Source organism: Elgaria multicarinata, chromosome 3, assembly GCF_023053635.1.
Source record: "Elgaria multicarinata webbii isolate HBS135686 ecotype San Diego chromosome 3, rElgMul1.1.pri, whole genome shotgun sequence".
Classification (NCBI taxonomy): Eukaryota; Metazoa; Chordata; class Lepidosauria; order Squamata; family Anguidae; genus Elgaria; species Elgaria multicarinata.
In genome coordinates this window covers 55,917,246-55,941,125 of record NC_086173.1, presented here as the reverse complement: position 1 = coordinate 55,941,125, position 23,880 = coordinate 55,917,246, and the positions used below count along the sequence as shown (strand labels likewise).

Here is a 23,880-nt window from a genome sequence, read left to right as displayed (position 1 = left end):
TATGTAGCCTTGTAAAAACCAAGCACCTCCAGTATATGTGATTGTTTGATACTGATCACATGGTTGGATATCACATGATCATTATGGCTCTGCAATTGCTGTTCCTAAAACAATGTGAAACACCTAGTGATAATCAGCACTGGGGAATGTCAATTTAGCCACAAGGCACTTGGATGTCAGCTATTTGGTTTCATTCCTGTAAAAGAAAAAGAAGGGGTTGTTCGTTAGGTGTTCGCCCAAGAGCTTCAGCTATTGGGCGGTATAAAAATGTAATAAATAAATATAATAAATAAATAAATAAATAAATAAATAAATAATGGCATCTTAGCAAGCAATCTCTACCTTGGATGATATGATATAATTCCTTCTTGAGAAGCCAGCTTCTACAGGAAATGAATGGGGACAAACACTGAGCACACGCCCTTTTTGAACCGCCATTTCAGAAGGTGCAAAACTGATTTCCACACCATTCTTTTGATCTCAAGAAAATGGCAGCATGCAGTGCTGACTGTGAGAGTATCTTCTCCTTCCTTTGAGTGATCCCGTGACCACCTCTCATCTTGACACCCTGAGACAGATGGCTGTAAATCTCCACGATGCCAGTTTGGTGCCTGCAGGTTATGTGTGCTGGCTTATTAGCACACGGTTTTGTCGCTCAACCTTGTGGACAAAGAGAGAAGGGAAAACAACACAGCATAAAACAAATTTACAGCCGTTCATCCTTGGCTCATTTGCATAGCGCAGAACTCCCCTTTCCCCTACCATGCGCATCTTTGTGTAATTAATTAATACTGCATTCATCAGAGTTTAATTCATGTTCGTGTAGTACACAAAGATGTGAAGGGGGGCAAGTGGATGGGAGATACCCAACAGTGGTCTGTTTCAGCTACAGCATTCCTATCCAAGCTTCAGTATTCAGCTTGGCAGAGCTTAATTAGACCCCATGATAATATTGGATCACTTCCTGCAGTCCTTGTATCCTATGGTTAGAAAACATTTTACCGCACCCTGGTGTCCAGCCTGCGCCACAGAAACCCTGCTGTTTCTCAGAGTTTGTGAGTTTTTGCATGTGCGAGAGAAAGACAGAAACAGTTGTTACAAAGCCTTCCTTGACTTCCAATTGAAAACCAGAGTGCGCATTGTAGCTTGGTTAATAAAACAGTGCAAACTAGTGTCTGTCTGCAAGATTGGTCATTGGAAATGGACGTAGCACAAGCTAAATCGTAATCAGGCAATAACTAATCCAAAACATGTCTATGAGCTGTTCATGCACTCGTATTGCAGGGATCCTTTTTCCTTTTTCTAAAAGATTTTTTTTTAACGACCTACTTTCAGATGCAGCAACTCGTCTATTGTAAAAAAATAATAAAAAATTCTCATGCTACCTTGGCCACAGCGAGAATCCCATCAGGAAATTCAGTCTGTGCAGGGGCACAGACGTTTCTCCCCACCAGCTCTGCACAGTGGCAAAAACAGGGAACTTTTTTAAAAACAAAAAAAACCTACCAGACCAATATGGAGTGTTAGGAGACAAGCATAACTACTTGAAGACCCTCAGCAAACGCATCCAATCTTTGAGGTAACTAATTGCCTGCAGTTTAATTAGCATTGGTCTATTGAGTGTGTTAGGATCTATGTGTGTTGTGATTTTTCTTTTCGTTAATTCCATCCTCCCTTTCTCTGAAAATAATAAAAAAAGGAAAAACATAGCAACAATCCATTCATCAGCATTGTATGACAGGAGTCGCCGTTTGTGTGTGTGTGTGTGTGTGTGTGTGTGGAGATAGAGTTGTTGTTTTTAATTGATCATAAATACAGACACAAATATAAATTGATAAAAGCAAAAACAAAAGTATACTTGGAGATTGGAAAGAAAAATCACAACTCTTCTTCAAAAAGAAAGTCTTTTTGGGGAGCAGGGGAAAGATATTTCTTTGGCATCCGCCAAATTTTAGCAAGAACAACAGCAGTCGGCTCTCAGTATTAAAAATGAAAATGCAGAAATAAGAGAGGCGGAGAGAGGCTAATTCAAGAGAAAAATCCTTTTGCCAAAAACAAAGACTGAGCCAAACAAAAGCGGAAAATATACTGCCCGGCGTGCTGAGATATTCAGTGCTGGATCGGGCTCCTTGCCAAGTGAATACACAATCAGCGGTTTTAGTGTGTATGCGAAATGCCATTGTCTTAGCTAATGGTTGTTGAAAAAGGCAATGTCTTGATTGCCGAGGAGGGTGACCTGTTGGGAGGGGAGAGAGAGAAAATATTACATGGGGTGGGATGGATGGAAGACGAGGATACATTACTAGACAGGTTGGTATCTTCCCTTATCTTTGCCCCACTGTTTCCTTTAAATCCAAAATGGCTGGTCATGTTCCCCATGCCTTCCCACCTTCAACTCCCCCTGCCCCATTTTCTTTCCTCTTCCTCTGATGTATATTTCTTTCTGTCTTATCCTCCCTTTTCAAGGATCCCTCTGCTAAACGTCAGAGGGCTCGAGCTTGAATGCAAAGGCTGTTTTCTGTCAGTCCGGCACACCATCCCGGCAAGATGCCATCTCGTTCGCATTCTTCCCAACAACGCTAGACAGGACTGAGGAATCTGAAAGGCATTATTGGTGTTCCAGCAGCTTGACGCGCCTCGTGCACTTGACTCGCTCGATTTGCATATGCAGTGCAGCCATACTTAATGAGTGTGAGTAATTATGCCAATCAGACTTTCGGGTGGTGTGCGTTTTTATTATTTTCCTTTTCCCTCCACCCCCCTCCCCCAGCCGATGGCATTACAACTTAGCTACCTCTTTGGCAGAGGGTTGGGGAGCAGTCGGGGGAGGGAGGGAAAATGGGGGTCAGTTGGCACAGCAACTGTTGTTAAGGGAGAAGAGAAGCAGCTGCCAGCCTGCATAGCAAATACGCAAGTCTTGGCACCACGCCAGCTTCCTTGAGGGTTTCAGAGGGATGGTATGTTGGAGGGTAAGACTAGCTAATTAATCTTCCGGCAGGGAACAATGTAATATCAGACAATTACAAAGACAGAATGAAATTACAATGGTGGGAAGGCTGGCATATGAATTCCTCATCAAGTTCCCTTCCGCCGCTCCACTGTTATAGATTTTTATATCTGAAGATGGGCGATGGGAGATTGGGGTGGGGGGCGGGGAATCCTGCACAGGTGGGCATTTTGTTTTGTTTGAATTAAAGCCCTTGACAATAGTTTTGAGGTTGAGGCCAGGAGGCTCTGACGTGATTAGGAAAGAGATGTTAAAGGGACACGGTGGAAATGGTGCCTTCCTAACTTGGCTTTTCTCAATATAACACTTCAAGGAAGCAATGGATTTACCATCCCTGATGATAGTACCCTGGCTGCTGGAATCTGATGGCAATGAGACAAGGCGAGATGCAATCCAAGGTTGGGAAGACTGGGAAGGGATAATTGGTTGACCTCACTGGTCAATGGCAATCCTTCCTCTAAAGTTTGCTTGTAGCAAAGTCCACAAAATCCATTTCACTTCTCTATGGAGGCCATTGCAGAAAGCCACTACCTTGTTCCATCCTGACCATGGCACTTCAGACACCATTACCTGTTTTTGGGACTGTGTGTGATGAATACTATTCCATCAGGCAAAAGGCCTTCAAATCCCTCCATTAGGAAAGTGTCACTTCTCCTGTAGCCTCAGTACAACCTCCAAGTGGGGGCTCTTACCAATATTAGCATAAGCAACCCCTCCCTACTTATTTCTCTTTCTTTTCAGAGCTTTGTACAGTTAAGCTATTCAATTGTCCAACAGGCTTTTGTGTCCTGGGGCAAAACCTTATGCAAAAAGGGATGTATGTGGGTTTTCTAGAAGGGTGATTAAAATGCAGACAATCCAACACAGGTCTGAAAAGAAATGTTTGAATGAATTCACAGATACTTTTAGCTTATGATGGCAGGGCTGGGGTTGGGGTGGGCAGAATCTAAAACCCAGACTTTTCTAGTAATTACAGAAAGGGATTGGGAGGGAGTAAATTGTTTATTCTGTCTCATTCTTCCAGTTTATCCCCTCCCCACATCCACTGTCATCAGCCTTACATCTTTCAATGAATATTCACCAAAGGGTAAATCCAGTACAAGGCCCTAAGATGATTTTCCCTCTTTGCCCCCTAATGCAAAAACTTTTTTTTTTTTTTTTTACTTTTATCATGTGCCAGATCAGACTGTTTGGAAAGTTGGTATTCATCAAGCAATGGATCTGCACAATTAATTTCTAGAAGGAAAATAAATAGGGATGGATGAATCTGTCAATTTCACTTTTCCTTATTTTGTCATTTCTTCAAACTTGTTTCATCCTTTTTGTGCATTACTGTTTTGTTTTAAGTTAGCATGAAAATTTGTATACACTTTTTCTTCTAACATGCATTTTAATTCAATTTTTCCTAGTAGACAACTTTTGCATGCAATTTCACCCAATGTAAGGCATTTTTTGTAGATTGCTTTCATTCTTTATGCATTTTCACACACACTTTCCCCTAACCAATGCATTCTGGTATGCATTTTTCAACTGGAGAACTACATTGCTATGTTCAGAAAAAGTGTGAATGTTGATGTCAAACTGCAATCATGGCCAGGATCCAAAGAGCTACTTTTGGCAAGTCCAGTGAGAGTTTTGTTTCCTTAAAAACAAAGGACAGCATCCAACACTGCCAGTCCACCTCTGCTATTGGCACACTTTTAGCATAAATAACCTCTAGTGTAAGTTGGTATGACTGGTTTTCCTGGAAAACCCTTTGCACCAGCTTATGCTATTCATGTACCACTAGAGAGACCACTTACTCTAGCAGTATTTCAATAGTGTAAGTGGACCAACAGTGTTGGACACTGCCCAAAGTTCCCATCCCACATCATAACTAGTGTTAAGTGAACTTACCTCGAGCGAATTTGTTATTTACTTGGAAAGTAACGAATTCGTACATGTGAGTTCAGGCAAGAGTTTTTTTCTTTAATATGAAATCTTGTTGCATGCATATGAGTTTTTGTGCATATGCAGCATCAAAGTGCATCTTGGGAGCTGTAGTTTGGAATCATATGTTGCAGCAGGAAATCATGTGCAATCTTATTATGTGGCCCCTTTCTGATGGGTTGTTTTTATGTGGCCTGTCTCCATGGTGATATCATGTGATGTTTACTCACTATTGGTATGAAGATGGAGCTGCAGAGTCCGCTGCCTCCTTGTTATTATTATTATTATTATTATTTATTTATTTATATAGCACCATCAATGTACATGGTGCTGTACAGAGTAAAACAGTAAATAGCAAGACCCTGCCGCATAGGCTTACAATCTAATAAAATCATAGTAAAACAATAAGGAGGGGAAGAGAATGCAAACAGGTACATGGTAGGGTAAGCAGGCACAGGGTAGGGAAAAACTAACAGTAGAAAGTAACAGTAGAAGTCTGCACAACATCAAGTTTTAAAAGCTTTAGGAAAAAGAAAAGTTTTTAGTTGAGCTTTAAAAGCTGTGGTTGAACTTGTAGTTCTCAAATGTTCTGGAAGAGTGTTCCAGGCGTAAGGGGCAGCAGACGAAAATGGACGAAGCCGAGCAAGGGAAGTAGAGGCCCTTGGGCAGGCGAGAAACATGGCATCAGAGGAGCGAAGAGCACGAGCGGGGCAATAGTGTGAGATGAGAGAGGAGAGATAGGAAGGAGCTAGACCGTGAAAAGCTTTGAAGGTTAACAGGAGAAGTTTATATTGGATTCTGAAGTGAATTGGAAGCCAATGAAGAGATTTCAGAAGCGGAGTAACATGGTCGGAGCGGCGAGCTAAGAAGATGATCTTTGCGGCAGAGTGGTGAACAGAAACCAACGGACTGATGTGAGAAGAAGGAAGGCCAGAGAGAAGAAGGTTGCAGTAGTCCAACCGTGAAATAACCAGTGCATGAACAAGCGTCTTGGCAGAAGAGACAGACAAAAATGATCGAATCCTGGCAATATTATACAGGAAAAATCGACAAGATTTAGCTACTGCCTCAATATGAGGAATAAAGGAGAGCGAGGAGTCGAAGATAAAGCCAAGGCTACGAGCTTCCTTGACCGGAGTAAGCGTAACATCATTGGCAGTAAGAGAGAATGAGAGATGAGGAGAAGGTTTAGGAGGAAAAACAAGCAATTCAGTCTTTGCCATGTTAAGCTTCAAGCGACGATGAAGCAGCCAAGCTGAGATATCTGAAAGACATGCCGAGATACGATCGTGAACATCAGGAGTGCTGTGGTGATGATGACAATGAGGGAAGCAGCTAATGAAACTAGCTCAAGTACTTTTTGGGGAGATATAGATGATAGGACCAGTGAAAATTGAAGGGGGGATTTGCGTGCTACTTTACTGCCCATGCTCCAAAACTTGCAACCAATTCTGATCTTAATAGCGAATTCATAATAGATCGCCACAGGCTTTCTACAAAGTTGAGCATTACATGGATGAGTTTCACCCAGTGATCTAACTATGAAATTTGGCAGCATCACTAATTGTAACCACTCTTTGAAAGTCCCTAGACCTTCCAAAAAAGTTTGCTAGAGCCCTCTTGTGTGTGTCCAAGTAGTTGGGACTGGTCTATATTTTTCTGGATAATATGAAGGATATTGACTAATAGTTCTTTTTAAATAATTTTAGGAGATAATAGAGGGTCAAGAAAACTAGCACTCATAATGAATATTATAGGGTCATCAACCAAGTTTTGAAGTGGTTACTACACAGCTCAGTCTCTGTATAACATTTCAGAAGTCCTTTTCTCCATTAAGAAAACTGGTAAAAAATTATATCTTTTCTTCATAAAATCTTACATATACAGTTTCAGAAAAAGCTTTGAATTTCTCTAGAGGCTTTTGAGAAAACTTTCTTGACTTCCTGAGTAAAGAGTGAGAAGCTATTACAGGTCAGGTCAACATCCCATTAACCTCAGCTTCCTCTACCTGACATGGGGCAGTTCCTGATGCTTTAGAAAAAGTTTGCAAAAAGCATAATGTTCTAATTCAATACACATTTCCATGGATCAGTCTCAGCATCATGAGACCTGGAAACATCTTTACCAACTGAATTTATGCCCTGATAATCTCAGTAAAGGTGAGCAACAAAGTAAACTTTTAACCAAAACCCAATTTTTGTGCCTCATTTTGTCTTTAAAACTCTGTGGTTTTTAAAATTCCTATAATAAGAATAATTTTGTTATTCAAATCTTCTTGTCATGATATCAGTGCAAGTCCTAGGATTCCCAACATTAGATCATCCAGATGTTTTCCATGTTCTCCAAGTGTCTTGGATGAGCTGTATTTAAATATGAATTATAACTGAACTGGAATAAGTGTCCAGTTCTGGCCACAACCTTTAACATATACAGCAGTCCTTTTTTAAATATTTCTTAGCAACCAAAAGAGACAGCATATTTTTTAACAAATGCACCACATTTCTGGAAATTCTACCTCTTTGGGGGAATCCCCTCTCCAGATTTTGATGGAGGCATAGCATAAGGCAGCCTTCGCCAACCTGGTGCCCTCCAGATGTGCTGAATTAAAACTTCCAGCATCCCCCAGCAATAGGGTGACCATATTAAAAGGAGGACAGGGCTCCTGTATCTTTAAGAGTTGTATTGAAATGAGAAGTTCAGCAGGTGTCATATATATGGAAAAGCTGGTGAAATTCCCTCTTCATCACACCAGTTAAGCCGCAGGTGCCCTGCCCTCTTTTAAATCTGGTCACTCTAGTATAGCTCCTGCAGCTTTAACTGTGGTGATGAAGAGGAAATTTCACCAGGTTCTCCATATATACAAATGACACCTGTTGAAATTCCCTTTTCTATGCAACTGTTGAAGATACAGGAGCCCTGTCCTCCTTTTCATGTGGTCACCCTACCCAGCAAGCCATTTTGACCAGTGTTACGTGAGATCACAGATACATGTACTTTATGTCACCTTCAGGTTAAAAAATGGCTTGTGTGCATATTAGGCCCCTGTTGGAGTCCATGGAGCTGCTCAGAGTCCAAACACTTAATTGGCAACAGAGATCACCCTGCTTGCTGTTCACGTGGAACCTAAAGCCAGATGAGTTGACTGTAACAACAACAACAACCACAACAACAACAACAACAATAGTTCTACACTTTATCTTATTCCAAAATGGTGGTTCTCATTCTTCTCCATCCACCCCCCCCCCCAACTGAATAGTCAACTTGAGATTGCTATCACTGAATTCTGGAACTTGTAGTGTTGCAAGAGGAAATCCTTAGCATAGCAGAGCTGATATCCCTTTCCTATCTTCAGATTCTATTTACAGGTGCACTGGCTGCAAGTGTTCTGATGCAGTGTGGATTTTCCATTCAAATTTAGGCACTGACTGATTCCTCACAGAAACTGTACACTCCAATGCTTCTATTCATGGATGGTTAAGTTAGCCACAGGAATATCCCTTTTCTGCAGTTGCTACACAGCTGGATTTCACTTGACTTGCCCTGTCAGTGTAGCAACATCTGAAACCTTAGAAGGATAGCGGATCTGCCAATAATATTGTTGTAAGGTCAGCTGCCTCAACCCTCCCAGGACCTGATTTTCACTCAGCCAGTCTTAAAATATTTCATCAATATTTCCCCCTTGCCCCCACCCTGCACGCTTTGCATGGCAGTCTTTTTAAGCTTGCAGTGGCAGCTGGTGCTATTTGGGACTGCTGGGGCAGCTTAAGGTAGGCAAAGCCAACCAGAGCATTAGTTCTAAGCAGAGGTTTGGGGCCTATTGGGATTAGGGCTGGCCATTGTAGGGAAATCCTGTCCACTTTTTGTCTTGTTGGATCCCCGCAGCACCCTAACCCAGGGCTCGTTTGTGAGCCAAGCAGCTGGTCAGTTTACAAAACTTGGGAACTTCGCAGATATATATATATATATATATATATATATATATATATATATATATATATATACACACACACACACACACACACACACACACACACACACATATACAAGTTGCACAAAAATGCACTGGCAATTTGGCACAAATTGTGTTATTTATGGCTTCAATTTTGTGCCAGTCACAATTTCTATAAATAGTTATACCCAATTTGTACAAATTGTGACTTGGAGAGCGGGAAAGAGAGAGAGAGAAAGAGAGATTTAAAAAGTAGAAAGCTGTGAGCTTGACAGACTTGTAGCATGAGAAGTTGGGCAAGCCTAGGGATGCATGAGCCAAAGTTCGGGGGGTGGGGGGCAAACTGATAAAAACTTGCTGAGCTCTACCCACTCACCCCAAATGGATTCCTCTGATGTCCCTCATTTGGATACGATGCTTACCTGTGTCTGGGTGGGAATATCCTAAGGAAGAGGTAGGCGACGAATGCCTCTTCCTCATCAGTGCCGTCCCTTGAAGCTTTCCCTTTCTGAGTGACTAGAACCCTGCATGCATCTATGCTAGCTGTGGGGAAAATGATGAGTACAGCCTTTGGGCCAATTGTTGTCTACCGCATGCCCAGGTTTCAGTTCCACTCAGTTCCATCCTGCCTATAAACAGGAAGTTTGATTGCCTTGCAAGTGATGTTCCTAGTGCTACGTGACATCTATGGCCTGTTTCCTTTCCTTTCCTTCCTCTGTCTTCACAGGGAAGGTGGGAATGGAAGAAGAAGGAAAGGTGTGTTTGTCCTCTGAGTCTGGGATACTTCTCCACTCTTCTCCTTTTCTGACTCACTTCTCTGACCTCGTTCTCTTCCCTTTTCTGGATACTGCTTCTGTGGTTGTTGCTAGGCTCCTAGGAAAGGGTCCCAGAAGTGGAGGGAGCCAACAACATTATACACGTATGGAGGAGAGGAGGATGGAATGAAAGAGCAGAGGTTTACTGCTCTGTGTGGTGTGTATACCTCAGAGCAACAACAACTGAGGGTGGGGGAAGTGGCACATTGGATTCAGAAGCCACTCACAGTTGCATCTTCTCACTGACATTTTCTGTGAATTGCGGGTGAGCTCCTGTTTCCAGCAGGGTGCCGCTTTCCCTTTTATTAAAGCAGAGATTCTTCAAATCAAACACTTGTCTTGGGGGAATTAATTTGTAATAAATCTAAATTATAGTACAAGTAAATCAGTGGCATTGGCTATAAAATTAATTCCTTATCCTAAACATTATTATATAGCTTTTAAAATGAATTGACGGTGGTTGGGCATGCCAGTAGGTGCCATTATTGGTAATTAGAGTGACCAAATAACATTACAATGATATTCCTACCCCCAAACCTATTTCTTTCCCTTAACCACTCCCAGCACACTCATACACACACACACACACACACATCATTTCTCGCTCACTAATCAAATTTGTAAACCCATCTCTTTAATTCCAGGGGGTGGGGAATGACAATTTCCCTGTTTAATTATCAGATGCAAAATTTGCTTGCAAGATTTGCTGGACCCTGGGTAATTTTACACATAACCACAAAAAGCTGATGAGCCAGTCTGACTCAGTAGCCTGGTGAATACTCCTAAATATTTGGAAGTGATAGAGGTTATATAATGCTCTTCAGTCTGTGTCATATTCTCCAGCCTTGTTCCCCCTCTGCCTCAGAGTAGGACTCAGAAGGGGAGGAGACTTCACCCAGTAATCATTATCTGCTACTCCAGGGTCTTCCAGGCCAGAGGGCATGGCTTGACTCCTTGAGCTCAGAGGCATCCCTCTGATGCAGTCTTCCCTGCCTGCACACCATAGGCGCCAGCAGCTGCAGAGTCAAACAATGGCCCTTTAAAAAGTAGACAGGTCCTCAGTAGACAGAGTTAACAGTAGGTACAGTCCTGCTGGACTTCAGAAGGCCTCTGCATATTGCTGAGACTTCTGCTCTTGATTGAGTTCCAGCCACTACTTGTCACAATGATTTGTCCAGGTCCTGACAGGTCTTGCCATGCCAATGAAATGAGAACTTGCCTTGTTGGACATGATGTTACTTTACCAGAAATGATTGGGCTGCAACCCAGTCTCTCCTGGGAGCTCTAAATTGAGTTAGGACAGGACAGTCACTCCTTTTCATTTTCTTCCCTAGCTGCAACTGGCCTGGGCTGATTTTAACTATCCAAGGAGAATCTTGAAACAGGGTAGGTCAGCCATGGCTAAAAGTAGCAGTTTGGGTGTATCGTATGAAAAGCTCCCACAGCAATTAGAGTACATTGTAGAAATTAGGATTGGAGTCCCCTAGGTCTAACCTAGCCTCTTAATTGGTCTCACCTGGGTACCCAGTTGCCAATCCAGAGACAAAAGAATGGTGTAGAGGAAATGATGCCTATAAGTAACAGACTTTCCAGAAGGTCACTCTAGGAAATTAGTACTTTTCATGGGAAGTCTTTAGGAATTCAAAGTTCCAATTAGGAGACAGTCCATGTGCAGAGTGCCTCCAGAGTCTCAGACAGGATGGATCTAAACAGAAAGCAGTTTGGGGCAATGTAGACAAGATGTTCCTAGCAAAGGCTCCTCACCTTTGCATCAGCTTAAAAAGAGAAAGGTGACACCTCCTCCAGACCCCTTGACAGACAAGGGATTTTGGCTTTTCAGCAAGGCTCTTGTTCAAACTGGGTGGCACTGTTCAACACCCCAGGATGTTGCTTTTATCTCGGTGCTCTTTCTGCTAACTCCCACCCTTTCTCTGTCAGGTTCTCACAGAGAGCTTCTTCTTTCCAAGGCTGAAGCTAGCAGGTGGATAGGGAGTAGGGTAACTCCCCCTGGCTCTGCTCTGAGAACACCAGCAGAGATAAGCACACACAGATTCTGACATTCTAGAGGCTGAATAGGCCCAAACCCTTCCAGGCTATTTCTAAGTAAATCTTAGCTACAAACTACAAAGCCTATTGCAGTGCCAAAACTATTCCTTGACACCCCAGTTCTTCAAATATGTTTTAAGTTCAAAGTTAGCACTTTGGCTGAATTTGCATATAACACTAAGCAATGATTTATATTAACCATGGCTTGTTGCTTTAGAAATGGATTGTCTTTTAATCAAACAAGCAATGGCTTGTTCTCCCTATTTCTGTTTGTTTCTCTCTTGCCCATTTTGCCAGCCTTAGGAGTGGTTTTGTTTCATGTTGCTCCTTCTGGGCACCTCTGTTTCATGATGGATAGCCACACAAACAAGCCAGGGATATGCCACTGTTCTAGGTTTAGACATCACAGCAAGCCATGGCTCAAACAAGCAAGACTTTGTAAGGCAACAATAAGCCATGGCTTCTATCTATGTTTTGTGGCTGGTTAACAAACCAAGGGTTGTTTGTGGAGATGGGTTCAGACACAACGATAAGCCAGATTTCAACAAACCATACCATGGCTTAGTGTTACATGTGAACCAGGGCATTCTACATTGGCGGTATTTATTTACCTACGTATGCAGACCCTGGCATACTCATTTTTTTCTCTTCTTATCTGCATTCTATTGGAATATGAAAAAAGTATAGCCAGATTAGAGCCCTCTGAGTTTAGTTATTTTGGGATGACACACTGCAGCAGGTTGCAGCTAAAAGGCCCCATATGAGTCAAGTTGCTAACAATGCAAACTATTTATTATTATATGGCAAAACAACTACAAGAGGGTTTTTGAAAGGCAGTTTCAAAAGGAGCGCAGGTGGGAGTCAGGAACAGTCTGGAGAGCACAATTCTCCCTGGATGTAGAAGAACGACAATCCATTCACTGAAGTGTGCATCGTAAAGCTCTCTCAGGTTGGATGACCTCCTATTGTGCCTGGCCTTTGAAGTGCTGATTAGCTGGGCTGGGAACATGCTGATAAAAAGTTAATTTCTATTTGCTGTTGCTTCGTAATTGGATGAACACGAAAGCAATTAAATATTAAAACATACAAACAAATAATGAAGTCACTGTAATTAGCCAAAGTTTGATCACTGTCATATTTATTTAGGGGGAGATGATATGTCTCAGCAGGTGACATTTTAAATACCCTTGGACACTTTGGTGCTGCCTTTGGAGAATGCTGAATAATGTACGTAGGATTTAATTAAACCCCATTGTAAATCAGCTGTGATGACAGGCAAATGACAGCCACATGTTGAAAAGAGAATTAGGCCACAGCAAGAGATATTAATTAAATGGGCTCTGCAAGGTTCAGCTTCAGCATCTGGAGCTGGTGGCTATGTGTTGGCTGAAGAAGGGTGGGCGCTTCAAAACAAATGTGCCATCTTTCAGATGTAAAAGGCAGTACAAAGCAAGGCTAGACATGTTTTTGACATCTAAACTATTTGAATGGCAAAAAGATGGCACTGTACAACACGTCTGTGGGATAAGTATTCAGGTTGTTGAAGCCAAACAATGTGTTCTTGGGTGATGTCACAGAAGCACACACTCTTTTAGCTGGTGTATACCGAACAATAATTGCTTGTTTTAAGTAAGATAATGATAATGGTGCCTTATCACCTCATCAGTTCCTACACCATAGCTTCTGAGCACTGCAAGTATGGCGTATTGTCCCTGTACATCAGGGATAGGTAACTTGTGGTTCTCCAGATGTTTTGGCCTATTGCATTGTTGACTCAGAAGACCTCACTGCAATAGGCCAGGAATTCAAATCCACAGTCTTGGTCAAAAGTGGTATTGGTGTCAAAACAAAGTTGCAATAAGATGCCTAATCAGAATGTGCAATCATGGCCTTGCTTGGAAAACACACTAGTGATGCTGGTGTTTTTAAAGCCCCTATTACTTTCACCAAGTAGACTTTGCCTAATACCATGGTATCAGCTCTCATGCAAGGTTCTGCAGGACTCATATGCACACAGGAAGCTCTGTTTCCCAGGTGTGTCTTTTATAGTGCACACATGAACACCACAGCATGTACATCATGGTTAGGGGCAATCTAGTATTTAACTGTTCTGGGTTTCTCAAGAGATGTTTATCCACCCTTTTGAATCAGTGACAGAGCAGTATTTGCAATGGGTTATTTTATAAGTTCAAACAAGAAGTTTTTCTACTAGTTTTTCAGAGTTTATGACATTTTTTTCACCTTTTAAAATCTGTTTTTCAGTGTGGCACATTGGTTTTAAATGTGTGTGTGTGTGTGTGTATGTCCACCATGTCTTTTATTAGGCAGATGACTAGTAAAAAAAAACCCCACAAATAGTTGCTATTGGAAGATGATTATTAGGATAATGGTCTCTTGAGTGTTTTGAAGGAAATAGCCATTATAGCTTGGGAAGATCTCTCTCTCTCTCTCTCTCTCTCTCTCTCTCTCTCTCTCTCTCACACACACACACACACACACACACACACACACACACACACACACACACCAGCTGAAGGAAAAGGACTGATGTGTGGGGGGGGAAACAGCACTTTTGTATTTTGTAAGAGACAGAGGCTACTGGGGTGGGGGGAGAGTTGGCTGCTTCAACAACACATCTCTCAGGGAATTTGGCATGGGTAGCAGATATGCTGCCTGGTCAGAGTGTGCATGCCGGCTGCCTGCACATAGGGTCTGCTTACATATTTGTAAATGAAGCATATATTTCAAAACCACCATTGGTCTCCAGTGCTCCCTCATCCAAAGGAAATCATATCCAAGTAACACTACACCTGGGATTGCTCACAGGATAGGAAAAATGGGGAACACAAAAGGTGTTTTTTGTTTTTATTTCCGACAGAAACATTGTGTTTTCCATTTGTACATAAAAATGATCACAGTTTTAAAAGTAAGAAAGGCTATTATTTTATGAGCTCCAGAAAAAGGATTGCCGACAACCTGAGGATGATGACAGGTTGCAAGCCCTGACACGGGAAGCCCCACCCCTCCCATGACATCCTCCTCCTCCCTGCTCCGCCCACTTAAAAAAAAATCTCCATGCAGAGAGAGGCATAGAGCTCCATGCTGCTTTCTCCAAAGAGAAAGGGATGTGGGCAGGACCTGCAGGGGCTGAATCCTGGAAGCCCTAGCTGAGTCGGATTGCTTCTTTTCACACTGCTCACGCCTCAATCGAAACACTAGTAGCACAGAATGGATTTGGCCAGGGCTTGCAGGAGCCAGTGCTTGCAACCCCTGGCTGAGTCAAGCTGCACCTTCCCTTATATTGTTATTCTGGTCTGCTTGACAGAAGCAGTGTGGACTCTTCCATGAAGTCAATAAATTTTCTGCCCACCTGCATTGATGTGACTGGATTGAGCCAGATTAGGATAATCCAGAGGGAGAGGCAGAAGAGGAAGGGGAGAGTATATAATGTAGGTTCTCCTTCTGTGTGTGAGTGATTCGGAAGCAAAGCATTACTTGTGGGACTATTTACAACAGGAACGGACAAGTTAGTCTATATGTGAAAGCAACCCAACAAGAAAAGTTTAAGAAAGCCAAAAGGGGATTTCTGAAAACCGGTGATCCTGTTGCTAATGTCTTAGACTTTTCCAGGCTTAACAGTATGCAGGCTTCATGGTTCTGTGGAGAAAACCACAAGGGCAGTTTGTAAACTGGACATAGTAGAAAGTGGCCTGCGGCTCATGTGTGCAATCAAGCATCTTGAGCCAATTTGGATTCCACACAGAATGTCAGACCGTCCAGGGACAGGTTACCGGTTTGTTCTAGCAGTCATTTCTACATGAAAGGCCTTTTAAAATGTAAAGTCCTCAAATGACCTGGGGAGATGGCACCACTGAACTTCCCAGAGTGTATTTCCCTGTCAATATTTCGAGGGCAAACTCTCTGATCCATCATTCGTACAGCATGCCGAAATCTGCAATTCACACACACAGTACCTGTAAGCAGCTCACCCCTCATCTCCAAATCAGTCCATGGAAATGGGGGCCTGTACAGAGGCCCTACCATCTGTACATTGAAAGGCACATGGTCATTGCCACAGGCTCTGCACATTTAGACCTCCCCACTCCCCTGACTGAATTCTGCACTTCTGATCTTGTGCCAAGGTCTGGGCAACTGGGCAACTTAGGCCAAGCAGCACTGGAAGTCTCTGTGTTGAGTCTCTTGGCCACTGAATATCGGACCTTCCAGGTTTCCCCAGATGGCCACACACCCTTCCCCTGGCCATGCCCACTTTACACCCAACTGTACACTGTTTGGTAGTTTCCTGGCTTTCTACTGGTTTTCTCCCCAACCCCCTGCATACTGATAGTAAGAGCTTAAGCTAAAATATATGCTGATATTTCCATTTTATTTTATTTTTTGCATTTGGGTCCTGCCCCTTTGGCCTTGAGCCCCACTCACCACTGGAATGTGGCTCCCAAGAGCTTCTCCAAAATTGAATTTGGCCCTCAGGCTAAAAAGGTTCACCCACCCACCCACCACTGTATACGGTTGTATTCAATAGTGTCTTCCTTCCAGCAGAACCGACACTGCTAGCAGATTGAATTACTTCTCCCCTCTGCAGCCCCCACCCCCATGTGCCATCCAAATGTGCTCTTGAGGACTGGAGGATTCTCCAGAGCAGATCTGGGGAGTGAGTGCAGGGAGCAGCAGAGGGGAAAGGAAACACACGTGTGGGGTTTTGGCCCACAGATACTCCACTCCAGCACTTTTAATCCTTATGGACTTTAGCCATATTTGACGTCCAAATTAGCAACGCCCAAGGCTTGCTACGGCCTAAGGTGGCCATGTGTCCTCTTTTACAAAGGACAGTCCTCTATTCGAAAGGCTGCCAGAAGGCTGTCGTTTAATGGACGGGCTGCCTTGTCCAATTCCAGTTTAGAGATAATGAACCATCAGAACTATTGCCCATCAGCACCTAGCACCTGGGCAGCAGATTGAGCAGGCAGGCACAGAGTTCACCTGGCCACACACTTGTGAACTATGGAGAGATGTACTGCATTTCAATTTAATTTAAAATAATTTCTAACTTTGCATCTATGCATGGAAATTAGCAGATGTTATGCAAACGGGTGTCCTCTTTTGTCTTCCTTTTTGGTGTTCCATTTCTTTTTTTCTTTTTGGCAATTCATAAGCGGCCACCCTACTTTCTAGGGAAGCTGTGGTGACTTAGGAGGAGCAGCTATAACAGACTGAGGCCAGGATCTGCAGGGCTTTGGTGCTCTATTTTTTTATTTTTTTATTGAAATATCGGGCTAGAGTGCTTAATTCAATAAGTAGAATGACTTGGTAGGGAAGAGGTCAGCATGCTGCTGCTTGACATGATGAAGCCCTTCCAAGGCAGCAGAGCAGCTGGCTGAAAAGAAAGTTCATTTCTGCTTACTCTCACAAGTCATTTCTCTGCTGCTCATTGTGGGTATGAGGAACTGCATATCTGCAAAGAGCAGCAAGGGAATATTCTGCAAGCAGCAAAAAGAGTGATGACATGTTAGTCTTCCCATTTCGAGAACAGAATTTTATGGCAGAAATGCAGCCCAAGAATGTCTAGTTTTAAATAGTTGTAGCTCAGTTCTCATCTAAGACCAAAAAAGCAGGCTATACAAATTTAACTATACAAGTTTAAAATCCGTCTATCAATAAATACCTGATCTTATTGAAGACGTAAGTATATTTATTGTCTAGATGCCAGTAGTGACTGTATTTAATCATTATCTCTAGGTGAGGCTAAACATGTAAGTCAGGGGTCCCTAGTGTAGTGCCAAAAGGTACTCAATTTCCCCCATTTTTTAAAAAAATATATGTTCATGGATTTGTATGAAATGCATACAACTAGAAGTTATACACAGGCTTCAACAAAAGTGGACAAAATATCCAAATAAGTATTTATTTGAAGGTGGTGTCTACATACTACCCGCTGAAATATTGAAACCATTATAAGGTCCTCAGTTCATTGCATTATAGGATGTGAGTATTTATACTTCTAATGTTGTAATGTCAGCCTTTTAGTTGTCAAAAGGGTGCAGAGAATCCATTTACGCTGCCCATTTGTTAATTTCCATGAAGCAGGTAAATTTAAAAGAGTGTGTGCCACAGTGACTATTAAAGACTGTTCCAGTAAAAAAAAAAAAAATCTGTGTAATAACCTGCCCCCAGAATAAGCAACTACTGGACATTGCCAAAATATATGTTTAAAAGAAGCATTAGCTGTATTGCACCACCAGGAATTAGATGAATTAGACAATTCCTTATTAAAAAGACATCACAGTGTCCAATAGACATGAAACAATCACTTTTCCTTAATAAAACAAAGCTTAAAATCCATAGATGCAACAGGTAGATGCCAAAGCAACAATTCACTGATTAGGAATTTTGTGTTTGTACCCAGAGCAGTTTCTCAAATTCAGAAATGTGCCCCCAGATCCAAAAAGTTTAGGGGACCTTAGTGTAAGTTATTTCCACTCGGAATAGTGAACACTAATAGGAATTCTTCCTGATCTTTCCTGCAGTAGTAAATAGGTCTCATGTAAGTTGGTAACTTTGGCAATGAATCATAGTGTGTTTCCAGATATTAACAATTCCAGGTAATTAAGGCATCCTCTGAACATTTGTAACCAGTTTCAGTTTACATTTATAAACTGAAACTGATTCAAAACAGGCTTTAGTTTTGATTCTGGAGTGGAAATCACATCCCCTGATAATTACTCTTCCTGATGTAGAAGACACAGAAAGATATTTGCACAACTTTTATGAAGACTTGAAAAGAAGCCAGAAATCCTTTTATTTTTGCACTAATTCAGTCTATTGATATTAAACTAATCCATCACAGCTGAGACCCTGTGATAGCAGATCAGGCATGGCAGTAAGGGTCATCTGGAAGGAGATTTGGGATAGATATTTCACATTTGTGTAAAGGCCTTTCCAGATGTAGCATTTTGTGGGTGACCAACACTCTGGCTCAGAAGTACTGTTCACATGCAATGCACTTGTTTATGGTGCCATTTTCGCCGCTGATTGATGCTAATCCATTCTAGGTTGGCTATGTGTCCTACTTTATAGAGGGCAGTCCTCTATTTGTAGGTATCTTCTGTTTGAAAGGCTGTCCTGTCCAAGTCTGGTTTAAAGATAAAGAGCCATAAGTTGCTTGCCCTTCCACAGTTAGCATCTGGACAACAGACTGACTCGGTACATAGTGAGATGCATTGTATTTCTAGTTAAATTATAGCAATGACTTCTAAATTCACATCTATTCTTATAGATTAGTACATGCAACTTTGATGTAAATCTTTGGCCTCTTTTGCCCTCTTTTTTTGGTGATGTGTAGGCAGCCACCTTAGTCCATGCAGACTAGCACAGGGTGGGCAAATGTGAGGCCTTCCAAAAGTTGATGGGCTGTAACTCTCCTCATCCCTCACCATCGGCTATACTGACTGGGGCTGTTGGGAGTTGTGGTCCCATGATATCTGGAGGACCACACATTCCCCACCTTTGGACTAGCCATCCACAGTACAGCTATCCACAGTAAAACTACCATCATGTCTAAACCATTTTTAAAAGTCTTGTCATACATTATCCCTTGGTTACAAAGTGGCACAATATGTACCCGAGATAAATAAATACAATAACAAGGACCTGTTGTTGATGATGATGATGATAATAATAATGATGAGCACTAGTGTGGTTGCTGGAAAAATATGTAGAAGGTACTTCCTTTTATCAGTAAGTTTGAACAAATTGTCCATTTGTTTTTGAAGAAAACCAGCTAACAACTCCTGTGTCTACAACTGTTGTGATGAAGAGGGAATTTCACCAGGTTTTATTTAATTATTTATTACATTTCTATACCATCCAATAGCTGTAGCTCTCTGGGTGGTTCACAAAAATTAAAACCATTCAAAGTATAAAACAACAGTATAAAACCATAATATAAAATACAAAATATATGGGTTCCCCCATATACACAAATGACACCTGCTGAAATTCCCTTTTCAATACAACTGTTAAAGATACAGGAACCCTGTCCTCCTTTTCATATGGTCACCCTACCGCAGGGGGAATTGATGAAGATCACTTCATCTGCTGGTGTTTGCTGGATTCTGAAGCATTCTATGAACAGAAGGAGTCCTTCCATTCAAGTGGAGTATTGCATCCAGTGTTCCTGGTCTCGACATTTTAAGGAGATGATGGGGGAAATTGGTAGGGTTTAAGGATTTAACAACAGGTATTATGCAGAGTTCAAGAAACAATGGTTCATAAAGAAATTGAGTGAGTTTAATTTGGACAGGGAGGCGGGAATAGAGGTTTGACAATGATCTTCAAAAACATAATGGTAAGGGAAATAAGCACACACACACACACACACACACACACACACACACAACCCCCCCCCAAGGGATTCATATTGCAGGGTGGTATGCTTATATGGTGATGATGATGATGATGAATTAAAAATGACCTCATAGTGAGAGCAGTTGGCCAACAACAATAACAAAAGCTAGAAAATAGCTATCCCTGCAGGTTTTGAGATGCTGGGCAAAGAATGTCTGGCAGAAAGGATTTCAGTGTAGCTAATCCTCTCCGTAATACCTAGTAGTAGCCACACGGCAGGTTACTGCTTTTTTTTTGTACTTGTATCATATTGCATTTGTCCATTGCATTTTTCAGTGCTCGTGTAGAGAATGATATGCTTCAGCTCCGCAGAGTTTTATCATTTTACGGTAATTGGGCTCTGCTTAATGACTGTGGCTTGGATCCATTTAATTCCTAAATCCTCCCTTTAAAAAACATGATCTCACAAAGGAATTGCATCTTTCTTTGCAACAATGTCATATTTCCGTGCTAAATTGGTGTCTTTATCGATACAGACTTTTGGGAGGGAGATATATTTGAGTGTTGCTGAATGACATGAGAGGAGCTTTCAAAATGATACTGTATCAATTCCTTCTCATTGATAAACTGTTTCATTAAACAATTGAAATCTACTGTGGAAAAAAACATTGTTTTGTTTTGTTTTTTATTTTATTTTTTGAAAGACAGCTTTATATACATAGTTTGATAATTAAAACAGATCAGGTGCATTAAAAGTGCTATTTAATAAAATGTCATATTATGCAGTATATTTCAATAAGAGCAGCCATGGAATGGAGTGGAGAGAAAATCCAATTGGTCCATAGTGCTGTGAGGAGTGGTTAATCCCCCCGCCCCCTTTCCTGATTAAAATCACATGCACCCCTTAAAGCAGCAGAGGCGAAAGCCTAAAGGTATCATATGGGTGCCTGTAAATTTTCTCTCTCAAGGCAAATGGGGAGTGGGGGAGGATTTTAATCAGAAAGTTTTGCAGAAAAAATGGTTTAAAAAAACCTTTCATCAATGTTGTGGCCCCACTTGCACTTGGGGTTCTCCAGGGCTGCCATTAGTTGATATTTTTAAACCATGGAGATCTTAATAATAACTGTCCCACCTCACCTCTAGAAGCTGTGATCCTGTGCACATGTACTTGGTAGTAAGCCCCATTGAAGACCTAAGGAATCATGCACAGGATTGCATTACTAGTCTCAGTTCAGCCATGAACAAGCTGTATAGCCTTAGTGCCCCTCCACATCTTGTAATATGGGGATAATAATAATACAGCACAGGGTTTCTGTGATAGCAAATGGACAAATGCAATATGATTATAAGTACCCATCCCCCAAAAAAGCAGTAACCTGCCATGTGGCTACTACTAGGTATAATGGAGAGGATTAGTTACACTTAAAGCCTCTCTGCCAGACATTCTTTACCCAGCATCTCAAAACCTGAAGGAATAGAAATCTTCTTCTTCTTCTTCTTCTTCTTCTTCTTCTTCTTCTTCTTCTTCTTCTTCTTCTTCTTCTTCTTCTTCTTCTTCTTCTTCTTCTTCTTCATCATCATCATCTAAACCTACCACCCTGCAATATGAATCCCTTGTATTTTGCTCATTTCCCTATGTTTTTGAAGATCATTGTCAAACCTCTATTCCTGCCTCCCCATCCAAATTAAACTCACTCAATTTCTTTATAAACCACTGTTCCTTGAACTTTGCATAATGTTGTTGTCCCTGTAATGCATCAGAGGGAAAAAAAGCGGAGGGAAAGCAGGGGAAAATTTACGTGTGATGGAGCTCTGTGTTGGGGGACAGCCAAACAGCACTGTGCAATAATAGCGACTCCTGCAAGGCCTGCAGAATTGTTTCTTATCCCCACCCTAGGGAGTTTTGACCCTAGAGAAGAATGTTGGGTTTTGTTTAAATGCAGTGAGAATGCTTCCAGATCAGCCCCTCTGCTCTGTACATGTCACATTTATCTATTCCCCAGGAATCTCTGTCATATTGTTATTGTAAGTTGATTCACCTGCCTTGCTTAAATCAACCTTCTCATTTTTCTCACTCAGGAATGCCACTGATCTACAGGAGGGTCTTCAGGGAGGATGATGGGTTTGAATGGCTTTTCATGGGAAGGTCAGCATCAAAGATTCTGCAGCCCAACCTAGTCAGGTAAGATGATAGGTTGTGTGAACTGAAGTTGCAAGCTGGGTTTGTCTTTTTTTTAATCTTTGATTGGGTCATGGCTGTTGAACAATGGCACAATGAAGAATGGATGCCATGTCTTCCAGAGGTGCCATTTCTCCTTCTATGGCTATCTCTTGTTGGTCCTCACAGAATGTATAACTAAGTTTGGAGGAGTTCCATCTTCCATTTTGTACCTATTTGTTGATTATAATGTTAGATACTTTATGAAGGTATTGTCTTTCATAGCTAGGATAGGGTATACTAAATTTTGAAACCTGAGTACGTGCAAATGACATTTTTTTAATGCTACAATGAATTTTATGCAGGTTTGTGGTATCCCACAGTAAAAATGTACCTTCATAGATTGAAAAGTAATGTATATACAGTATGTTCTCATTTATCTGAGAGGCCTGGGAGACATCCAAAATGTATGGATAACCAGATGTTTGGAGCAGAGGATGGGATGCTTAATATACAGAGCAAGTTGGAGGGACAAAAATTAACTTAGGTAATGAAGAGATCTGGATAACGGAAACTTAGAAAACTGGAGCTTAATATTTCAAATGTTTTCCAGACACATAGAAATGCTTTTTTTAAAAAAAAATCTATAGTTTGATCACAAGTGTACTATGTGAAACTTACATAACACAAAACACATGTACCTGTTTCCATCTGGCAAATGAAGATTTTGTAAACTCTGGGTTTCCATTATTCTTGTCTTAATTCCCTAATTCACTCTAATTGTTATATTTCCTTTGCAATAACTACTGCACCATTTCTTCTGGACAGAGTTGGGGCACCTTTGGCCTCCCAGAAGTTCCCATCATCCCTCACTATGCTGGCTATACTGGCTAGGGCTGATGGCAGCTGTAGGCCAAAGTATCTGGAGAGCCACAAGTTGCTCACCCCTGCATTAGAAAGACATGTGGCTGAGGGAGTTATAAGGTCCAGATGCTCCAGTATCAACACCTAGCTAGGTTAGGCATGTGCCCAGAACCCAATGAATTTGGACTCACTAATTTACCATTCCTGCTATTCATGCCAGGAGCCCCTGCATGGACCATGGGCATTGACATGTGGCTCTCCTGCGCATCTGTTTTCCTGGCCCTGGGTTTATCTGGCAGCACTGTCTGGACTTGGAAAGTAGAGCTGTGCACTGTTTGGTCTGAATCTGGATTGGGCTGAAGCAGAAAAGGCCCTTTCTAGAAATAGCCCTTTATGGCTGTCATTGTTTGCAGCAATAGATCAATGACAATAGAGAGCCCCCCCCCATCTTCCTTAAAATGGTGACTTTCATGCAGAACAGGTGGCTGTTGGGTGCAAGCAAAGGGGTCAGGTCAGTCCCATCAGCTCGGTGGGTGGGGAGCAATGGCTCAGCAGGTTCAGAGGGTGAGCTTGGGAGGAGGAGTCCAATGGACTCCCAGTCGGCCTCACTCCTGGCTTTCCCAGGTGCATGCTGAGCAGCTGCTCATTGGGCAACTGGGAAACTGCAACATTCAACCAGATTTGTACATCGGATTTCACTTTGGATCCTGGTCCAAAGTGGGCTGAGGTGCATCTGGACCAATTTGGA

The 23,880-nt window shown here is 41.9% G+C and overlaps 1 protein-coding gene across 3 annotated transcripts in view; it reads left to right on the top strand.

Annotated features, from left to right (window-relative positions):
* Positions 1 to 1,500: 1,500 nt before the first annotated feature.
* The window catches only part of TNRC6C (trinucleotide repeat containing adaptor 6C), a 544,733-nt gene continuing 522,353 nt past the window's right edge, over positions 1,501 to 23,880 (top strand). For all 3 annotated transcript variants that reach the window (XM_063120370.1, XM_063120371.1, XM_063120369.1), the window contains exons 1-3: positions 1,501 to 1,579; positions 2,467 to 2,691; positions 22,190 to 22,292. In XM_063120370.1, coding sequence (XP_062976440.1) covers positions 22,239 to 22,292 — 54 coding nt within the window. In that variant the 5' untranslated portion in view covers positions 1,501 to 1,579; positions 2,467 to 2,691; positions 22,190 to 22,238. The remainder of the gene's footprint in view (positions 1,580 to 2,466; positions 2,692 to 22,189; positions 22,293 to 23,880) is intronic.